The 10332-nt window shown below is 28.2% G+C and overlaps 2 protein-coding genes across 2 annotated transcripts in view; one reads left to right on the top strand and one right to left on the bottom strand.

Annotated features, from left to right (window-relative positions):
- The window catches only part of LOC107449950 (uncharacterized), a 246812-nt gene that overhangs the window by 53827 nt on the left and 182653 nt on the right, over positions 1 to 10332 (top strand). The window lies entirely within an intron of this gene.
- The window catches only part of LOC107447942 (aldo-keto reductase family 1 member A1), a 36016-nt gene continuing 26430 nt past the window's right edge, over positions 747 to 10332 (bottom strand). The window contains exons 6-10 of the mRNA XM_071185047.1: positions 8360 to 8460; positions 7230 to 7314; positions 4280 to 4363; positions 2046 to 2137; positions 747 to 1124 (exon numbers count right to left, since the gene is read on the bottom strand). Of these exons, the coding sequence (XP_071041148.1) occupies positions 1082 to 1124; positions 2046 to 2137; positions 4280 to 4363; positions 7230 to 7314; positions 8360 to 8460 (405 nt within the window). The 3' untranslated portion in view covers positions 747 to 1081. The remainder of the gene's footprint in view (positions 1125 to 2045; positions 2138 to 4279; positions 4364 to 7229; positions 7315 to 8359; positions 8461 to 10332) is intronic.

The raw sequence follows: 10332 nt of genomic DNA, 5'->3' as shown, positions 1-10332 counted from the left end.
TTAACCCCTTGGGGACGGGTGATTCAGAAAAGCATTCGTACAAAATCAGAATCAGGATGTAATTAAATAAAAAACGGAACTAAAATGTAGTCGTTGCTAATTTGACAGACTTACTTTGCTTTTACTTTAATTATTGTTAGTTTAATCATATATGTAATCATTGCTTTGCTTTATTTAACAAAAAACTGGGTGCCTGGGCCGCGTAGCGGCCCCTAACCCATACATCATGAAATAATTTACAGGTTGAATTACAAACATTTTGATTTATGCAGCATTAAAGTATGTAATCATTGTTAGTTCAAAGTATAACTAAATAGTTTTATTTTGAACAAAGTAATGGTGAATTAAATAAATCAAATAATTATAACTCCACCCACAAATAAACTGCTAAAGTATTACTTTGATTACCAGTTTTATCTTTTCACCCTGATTGATACGGTTTTATGCTGGCACGTATTTGTGACAGTCGGTGCGAATGGGTTAAACAGATGCTACGTCCAGTCACATTCAGACTTATCAATAAATCATCCCTGGGACATCGTTCCCAGAACAATACCGAAACTTAAACATTTTTACTAACAAGCAGACAAATCTCTTAACTGATTGGCAATGTGCTATTAATGTCTCAAAAAGGGTAAAAACTTTCGAATTAAAAATAACAGTTTTTCTTTTTGGCTGATAACTATTTATTTACTGAACGAGCAGAAATACTTTATTAAATAATCATGAGTAAGAAAACCATAAACGATAGTTAATAACATTTTATTTTGACTAATTTATATCAGGAGGAATTCAGACTGTTTTATTATATCACAGAGAGAAAAGAGACAATCATTTCACTTAGAACATGTGATTTAAAATTAACAAAGCTGTTAGTTACTGAATGAATTTAAATACATTCTAAATGAAGCAAAACCGTATATGGCAGGTTAAAGAGAGAACAAAACATTTTAAATTTGCTGAAAATCACAGTTCCTTTTTTTGTGCTAAAGCCTATTTATCCTAAAAATCACAATTTTGGTGAAGCTGAAAAAAGTCCGAGCAAAAGCGAGCATGACATAATGTCCTAGAATGGCATAGATTAATATGGAATGTTGAAAGGATATTCCGGATGATCTGGTATCCTGAAAATAAAAATAATACAATAATTTGTTTATAAAATTTCCCTTTGTCCCTTTGACGTAAATGGGATACCGATATTCTTTTTATATATTTTTTTTTCTGATGCTCTAATTACAGGTAAATATATATTTTGGTATTTTGAATTGCAATAAGTCTAGCAGTTCCTAAATCTGTTAGATTGTTGGAATTATATTTGTACTGAAATATTAAATCCAAAAATAGTAGTTTGGAGAGAAAAATTTTTTTTTCATTAATATTCAAAAATTTGTCAATAATTAGATTTTGTAATTAAAAATTTTTTTATTAATGAACAGCTGTTTTTCTTTAATAAAATAACGACTGTTTTACCTTAATGAAATAATGAATTTGTAATGAAAAACGTCAGTATATATTGATAATAATGAATTCATAATGAATATAACTGCAACATTGATAAAATTATTGTTTGGAAGTGAGCCGTGTTTGTATGATATTATCTTTAACTCAAAAAAAAAAAAAAAAACACTAGTGTTTTACGCTGTAGTTCATAATTATAAATTATTAAAATACTGAATATAATATTTTTCTCTTATTTTGACCTAAATTAATTTTAAAAAAAATGAAAATATGAAAAATAATGTTCAATAAAAATTGTACGTCAATAAGTTAATAAGTTAAACTTCTACAGAATTAAGAAAAATTTAAAATTTTTGAGGTATTTTAAATTATTAATAAAAATATAAAATCCTAAAGATCATATTGTGTATTGCAAAAATAACTAAATATTTAAATTTGAAAATTTTGATAAGTGAACTGAATTAAAATAATAATACAACGTGATTATTTAATATACTAGATATTCATTTATCTTAAATAATGCTTAAAACACTTAAAACTTTTAAAAACACTTATTATTTATTTGATTATAAGCAAATCATTCTCACCCTGTTGGTCTTGCAAAAGAAAAATATCTCCGACGACGATCAATGCACTTTAATGCGTCCATGTCGGGTTCTTGTAATGTGAAATCAAATACCTAGAAACAAAATTTTGAAATTCAAAAATGAAATCTAACACTTTTAAATATAAAAACAAAAACTATTACAATCAACATAAAATATCAATTATAAAATTACTATGAAAGGAGTAATTTTAAGCCCGAACAATTTGGGAAAGACGAAATTTTAAAATTTTAACTCTTCTAAAACCATTGATTATAATTATCAGAAATTTTACGAATTGACCTGTATCATCTATAACCAACACCTCTTTGAAGAGAGAAGGCCTCAGCACGGATCAATTTAGTAGTCTGACGTAACGGGCATATCCTTCTCAGTAGAGCAAAAATAAGAAAGATGTCATTACGTTTGGACTACTAATCGATAAAATTTCTTGTTTATGGTAACCTGTGCTGTGGTCTTCTAAATTGTATTGGGATAACTCGTGCAGGGAATATTTTCCAAAAATTAGAAAAGAAATAGTAGTAATGCTAATTGTTTTATTTCCAGCTGGTTTTTAAGAAAAGTAAAATATCTGTGAAAAGCCTGACCTATTTAAGGTTGCCCCAACCTGAAAATTTTTTTACTGACAATAATAAAAAAAAAATTAAAGAAATTTTGAAGGTTATTGAAATTTTTTTTAAAATTTTTCATTTACTTGCGCATTCTAAAACCATTCTCGATTCTTTTAAATTATTTTTATTCAAAATAAAAAAAAATTTTTCTCAATTTGGCTGCCTCCAAGTTTTTTTTAAAGATCATAGCAATCCTGTTATTACATTTAAAACATAAAGTTGGTAGCACTTGAAATCATACATAGGCATATGAATTTTTAAAAAAAAAACTGAAGTGAAAGCAAAGTAACAAGGTTTTTTACTTTTATTAATTATTCCTCTATGCACTAAAAAAAAACTTCATAAAACGTAAGAAGGAGACTGATAGAGTTGTATTTCACCAAGAAAAAGATAACAATTGCATACCTGCCAACTTATACCGTCGCTGAAAATAATTTTACAAAGTGGTAGTGAAACAACAATTAAAGTTGGAAATATTTTCTAAAAATTAAATTACTTTAACATTAAAGGGCTAAATATTATTTGGGGCTAAATATATCATAACTACATAATTTTTAATTTGTCATGATGGGTGGAAACTTTTTTTTAAAACTTTATATTGAAGATTTAATAAGTCAAAACGATATAATGTTACTACCACTAAGAAATTTCTTTCTCAACGGCTGTACAATTCGCAGCTACTATGCTTTGATTATTGAAACGAATTCATTACATAACATGGTTTAAAGATAATACATATAAAGACATTTTATTCAAGCAATTTCTTCTATTTTTAAGAAAATAAAATATCTGTAACTACCAAGATTTATTTTACAATCATAGCATATATATAATTTTTTTTTGAAAGGGATTAATTGTTGAGTAATAAATTCAGAAATCAACTCCAGTTCTTACCGATGACATCTTAGTCTTATTAATTAACACGTTGAACGCCACGCTAATTTTACATGGCTTGCCAATCTGGCCACAGTAAATAACTACAAACTAAATTTGCAAATATTAGACTGATTTTGCTTTTTTTAGAAGGTTTATCATGACATATCTGTCAATAGTATGACATATCTAACAAAAGTGGTGAATTATCTACGAATTGTTTAAAAATAGTGGTGGATAAAAATCTACTAAATTGAATTTATTAAACCAAGAATCACAATTATTAAGTAAATTTTGAATAAATTTTCTGCAATTCCATAAAAGAGTGTAAATTTTATAGTTTGTGCACTGTCAGCCAGCTGTTTTTCGCGGCCTATATGAAAGGTCAGTGTCAGCAAGCGGTGGCAGACGCTTCCTAAATGTAATTTCAGTATCAGCCACCGGTGGTTGACGCGGACTAAATATAATTTCAGTGTCAGCCAGCGGTGCTAATTGTGTTTCACAACGTTTTTATATTGATGTTGTTTTTTTAAGAAATAAAGTCAATATTTTTCATTACGAACTATCCACCACGACTTACGTTGATGTGGAAGTAATTTGGTTTTTTTTTAAACGCCTTTTCTGAAGTGCTGGGTTTGAAGTTCAATATTATGAATGCTTAATGTAATAAAAGATGATTATATTCATTAAAAATGTAATCATTAACAAATTGTAAAAAAAATGAATACTTACATCAATATTTTCTTTTAACCGCTTCTCGTTAGTGCTCTTCGGTATAACTATAATGCGCCTTTGGATCAAGTAACGTAATAAGACCTACAAAAATATTTTTTTAAACACATTAATACAATAAAAATATAAGAACTACAAATATATATTTAATGTTTTTGTTTTTTACTATTAGATCAGGATATGGAACATCTGCTAATTACAGATTTTTTGCATATTTATGTTTTGATATTTAAAGAGGTAATGATTTATATAGATTTCTTTTTAATTTTTGGATTTATAAATTTAATTATTTTATTTTGACCACCAATAATTGCAAATAAACCAATCGTATTCAGAAGAACTTCGATCAATCGTTTCTCAAGGGACCATTCATTACAAATAGATACTGGAAAACGACGAATGCGGGTCAACTTAAAATGACGAATAATGACTAGAAAATATTTGAAAATCAATAAATTCATAATAAGTGTAAAAAAATTTTAATTGAAAAATATTAAATGATTCCTGCAAAAATATTGACGATGCAAAAGAAGAATAAATAAATAAATTCATTTATTTACAATATTTAGAAATTTTGTTTCCTTTTCTCCTTAGCCTCAAACCATAAATTTTCGACATTGGTTACAGATTGTTGTTCATTTTATGAAAGTTCGTGGTACAAAAATAAAAATCTTTAATGTTTCAAAGTCTTTGAAGCCTTCCCAAATGTTTGCTCCAATTGGTTCTATTAAGTTCTGTCGTTATCAGCATCAATTTGCACTTCTGCAAACAACATTACAAGTTTCAATATTTTTATCAATTGATGGATAATCATTTACCCTGTTAGAGGTGCTCGATCAAGATATCAAAAGATAATCACAATATCGAAAGATAGTTTCTTCTAAAACAGTCAATAGTAAATAATCTAATACCTTAATCAGAAATACGTCACATAGAAATTCTTTAGCTAAACTTTGAAGAAAAAAGAATGCTAAAATTTAGGAAACTAGGTATTCGCACTAAGTACCTAGCAAAGCATCGGTGGCATTCTAAAGAAAATAATTTGCAAGATTTATTATTTGCAAAAAGCAAATAGCTTATTAATTAGAGGCAATAATTATTTTGAGAGAACTACTGACAGTAAATTTAATTCTCATTTTGAAAACACTGGCATGGAAGTTGAGATTAAAATATGAAACAGTAAAAAAAAAAAAAAATTCAGAGGCCCCTCTAAGATAAAAGCTAAGAAATTTTTAAGAAAAAATGTTTTTTTTTTAACATATAATTTAGGGCACTAACAACTTGGGGGCCCGGGCACATGACCCAAGCGCTTTCGTATATCAGTCTTCGGTTCAAACTTGTTCAAGCGGCCCAATCGCTTTATAATGGGCCGTATTGCGGGTTAAAATAGGTAAAATAAAATCATTTATTCTATGGTTTTGAAATCCGTTATAAAAATCTGTCAATCAAATGAAAAAATATGACGTAACATAAAAATATTAATAGTCTGTATAATCAACTGAAATATAATCAGTCCATTCATAAAAATTTTTCTAATCATATTAAAAAAATAGTCATAGTTCAAAGGAGTTAGATTTAAATTAATTGGGCGTATACCACGTTAAAGTATTAAAAATAACGATTTTCAAGAGTCATGTCTTTTTCAAAATTTTTTTTTTTTGAAATCCTCAATATGATAATCGAATATTGATAAGTAAGAATAAATCAAACGAATTCCTTTTCCTCTGCCTGGGCTATTCATCATCTTTGACCCACTTTTGCCAATCTTAATCATCTCTCAATCCAGACTTCAACTTTACTTCTTTATTTATAAAAAAATAAAAAAAAATATGTGGCGAAAACGTCAAACTTGTAATCGATTCATAATCGACGAACAAAGAGAAACTGTAAGGGAACGTGGAATCTTTATCGCTTTTCGAATCGATACTTAACATTTTTATCAATATTTTTCAGGAGAGATTTCAGGAAAGCATTTATTAAAGTCGTTCACATTTTTTTCAGGGAATGTTTTCCTTGACAGGTTTTATGTTTAAAAATATCTCATTTTAAGGAATCGATTTTGAATATTTTTTTCAAAGAAAAAAAATTACTAATAAACCCATTGCACTTATAAAAGTATCACGTCAAAATAAGGCTGACAAGTTATTTTCACAGAGAGAAAAATTATTTCGACGAAGAAATGGAAGAAACTCTTTCGTTAAAATATAAGAAATAAGAGATATTAAGACATAATTTATAACACATATGTAATATATGTAATTGCACTAAAAATAATATAATAAAAAGGAAGTAAACTAAAAATAATAATAATAGTTATCTANAAAAAAAAAAAAAAAAAAAAAAAAAAAATTACTAATAAACCCATTGCACTTAGAAAAGTGTCACGTCAAAATAAGGCTGATAAGTTATTTTCATAGAGGGAAAAATTCTTTCAACGAAGAAATGGAAGAAACTCTTTCGTTAGAAAAATAAGAAATATAAGATATTAAGACATATTTCATAACACATATGTAATATATATAATTGCACTAAAAATAATATAATAAAAAGGAAGCAAACTAAAAATAATAATAATAGTTATCTAGATATTGTTTATTTATTTAAGAAAATAAGGTAACATTAATCCAAATAAAAATAAATTTCTATAATAGAGGTTAAATTACTATATAAAGAGATTAAATTACTGTAATAGAGGTTTTTAAATTCTGTAGAAAACTAGTATAAATAACATTAAAATAGTTATTTTTTTAAAAAAAATGTAATTTCATTTTTTTAAACATATCCATAATGTATTTTATTTAAAAAAAATGTAAATTCTAAAAAACTTAAATTTTATTCGTGTAAATTTTAATTTATTTTATAATATTTATCTAAGCAGTAGAATCGGTTATAGAAGTTCATAAATAATGTGGTTTAAAATAAATGAAATACTAAAAAGCTAATATTTCACCTGCGCGGGTGTTTTTCCATGTTTCTCGCATAAAGGTTTCAAACTCGGATCATCCAGTAAACGAACTTCTTCATCACCTGGAGCCCTAAAATTTGGCATAAATTTATATCAATTTTACAAACATTATGTGAAATATAATAAAATAGGGCAAGATAGTGAAAATAAAACTTTTGAACTTGATAAAAATGAAGAGTGGATTTTACAAAAATGGTAAAGAGTATTTAAAAAATATATATATAAAACCAAAAAAATATAAGTACATAAATATTTAGCTCTTTTCATTGTATGCTTATATACTACATGCGTTTTCTTTTTAGGTATTATAATAACTTACGTACGAAATTATCCAATGAATTCAAAGGGAGCAACAGATGGTTAAAAGATTAAAAATATTAGTGGGGTGGCTGAAAAATAATGACGTTTTGAATATTAATAAGGAATCCAGTTACTTCTCGAATCATAATTTCAGTTCTTTGCAGATTTTTATAAAAGGTGGCTTATGCCGGGATGTCACAGTAAACTAAAAACGTAAAAAGCGGTAGAAACTCACTTCACTTTTATTATCATATTATCATTTCAATAATTTAATCGAAACTAAAACTATAATTTACATTTCAAATTATTCATATTTAAAGGAAAGTCGTTCCTTGTATTCATTTTCAATAGTAAACTGGAAATAAAATATATGCCATAAAAAGTTGCTAATTTCAATTTAAATTAATAAAATTTTGAGTTTTAGTTGCCCGTGGTAACCCTGCTTATGAGAGAGCTGATTCAGATTTTGATCTTAGTAGACTATTTGTGCATGACTACGAGCTGCACAGGCTTTCATTTCTAGGAGATAAAGTATTGTATACAGTTACAATGAGCGTTAACCCTCTCCCGAACAGCAAATTTCGATTGATAATTTTAATCCGACTGGACATTAGCAAGTGCGACTTTAGTACTTTCTAAGTAAAGTGACATGCGTCAGCTCTTTATTGCTTGAAGAATAGTGGGTGCAAGAAGTTTGAAAGCAATTAGCGATCTGTTTCTAGTGGTTTGTAACATTTGTTGAATTTGTATTGAATTGGTGTTACTTTACCGGGGCTACATTGCATCGGAAAGGGTTAAGAATAGAAATTGCATACCTATATGGTGATCCTAAGGGTGCGTATGCTGTGAAGGCTATGCCCAAAATCTTACAAAAATCCTGTAGCTCAAACTGCGGTAAATATGCGTGGCACTCCACCTGCAAAAATAAAAATAAAAAACCGTTTAAATAATTAGTTTAGTCAACATGTTATGACGTTAGCGTTTCTGTCGAGTCAAAAGTGCAAAACATATTTCAAAGCATTAATAGAAGAAATGTATGGGAAGAATACGAAGCCCTTTATCAAACTAGAAACTCGAAATACATACTTGAAGCTAAATCTTGCATTAATAGAGATGAGAAGTCTTCAATATTCTGCTACAAAATAACTGGATAGACAAAGACTTTGTAAAAGAATTTTGAGGAAAACTAGCAGTATGCAGTGTTTATCGATTAATTATTTAGAAGTAATATTTTAATATTATGAACAGTTACGACTCTCGATTGTTTTAATGAATGCTCTTTTTTTAAAATGTTGTTGAAATACTTTCTTAACTTTGTCATCTTTAACGAAAATTTATAACTATCTTTAAAATAAAAAGTTTCAATATTTAGGTTACGTACTCTTACATACCTGCCAACTTTTAATTCCTTCAATTATGATTTTTCCCAGTGGTATTAAAAACGGAATTAAAATTTCAATTTTAAGCAACGAAATACGTTGTACTTGAAAAAATCTTGAGTAGGAATGATTGAGAGTAATGCATAATAATATATATGCGTAAGATTTTTAAAAATAGTGGTGATCAAAATCATTTAAAAATTAAGTTTATAAAAGAAAAAATAGTATATATTTACTACCACTTTAAATATAAAAATAAAATTTTACGCCAAATGCGTAAAAGTTGGCAGGTATGCTCTTATTGCATTTCACGAAAGCTTTATAAAATTAAGAGTAACCCTATTACCGTAAATATTAAAATGATATTATAAGTGTTTTTACGAAAGAAAATAACTGTATACATAGATGTTTAACCTTTTCGTGACGGGCGAGTCATATATGCACTCTCAGGGTGTCGATAATCAGGGTAAAAAAAGATAAAACTGGTAGCCAAACTATTTTCCAGCAGTTTATTTGAGGGCAGGGTAATAGTAGTTTGCTTTATTTAATCTACCACTACTTAGTTCGAATTAAATGCATAGTTACACTTCTAACACACTACGATTGGATGTGGAGAGGCGATGCAGATTAAAGATCTATGCTGGTCTAGGATGCCGACAACTGATGCTGGTCTTGCTCTACTGATGTCTTCTTCTTCCTTGCGATGTCGGTCATGAAGAATTGATGCCGATTATCCTGAAAGTTTCAAGGTGAGTGATGCTGATTTTGATCTCGTCAGGTTTCTGAGACGAGAGAGACAATACTGATAACTGACCATTTTGATGTCTGGATTTTGATCCCGCCATTTTGTTTTTTCAAATCATGCCGTATCATAAAACAGCTCGTGGTGGAAAGGTCTCATTCTCTGGTCGTAATTCACCGTCGCATTGCGTAGAGTCCACGTCATTAGAAAAAATCATTGCTACCTGTGGGATTTCAAAAAGATATTTTCCATCAGTTAAACTTGAACATATTGATGATCTTGTAGAGTTTTACTCTCAGTTTGATACAGAGGAGCTGATTCGCTTAGATAAATTACTTAGCAAACTGCTCATTCAGATAAGATCAAGTTACCCTGGAGACTATGAATACTCATACTTCCTAAAACTGACAAATGCAGCTTATCACGTCAGATGGAAGAGGAAAAACTTTCAAGCAGAAGAAAACAAGGATATGAATAAGAAATCCATTCAAGTCGAATCAATAATGATTGAAACTAATCCAAGCACTGAAGACATAACAATGGAAAATAAAGATGAAAACCTGATTACAACACCGAATACAGAAACTGACACGGACGTCAATATTAACAATAATACAGAACCACCAGCAAAGAAAAGAAAAAAGAAGAAGAAAAAGCAAAATGCAGT

Source organism: Parasteatoda tepidariorum, chromosome 9 (genome assembly GCF_043381705.1).
Source record: "Parasteatoda tepidariorum isolate YZ-2023 chromosome 9, CAS_Ptep_4.0, whole genome shotgun sequence".
NCBI lineage: Eukaryota > Metazoa > Arthropoda > Arachnida > Araneae > Theridiidae > Parasteatoda > Parasteatoda tepidariorum.
Note: the sequence above shows the minus strand (reverse complement) of the source record. Positions and strands in the feature narration are given on the sequence as shown.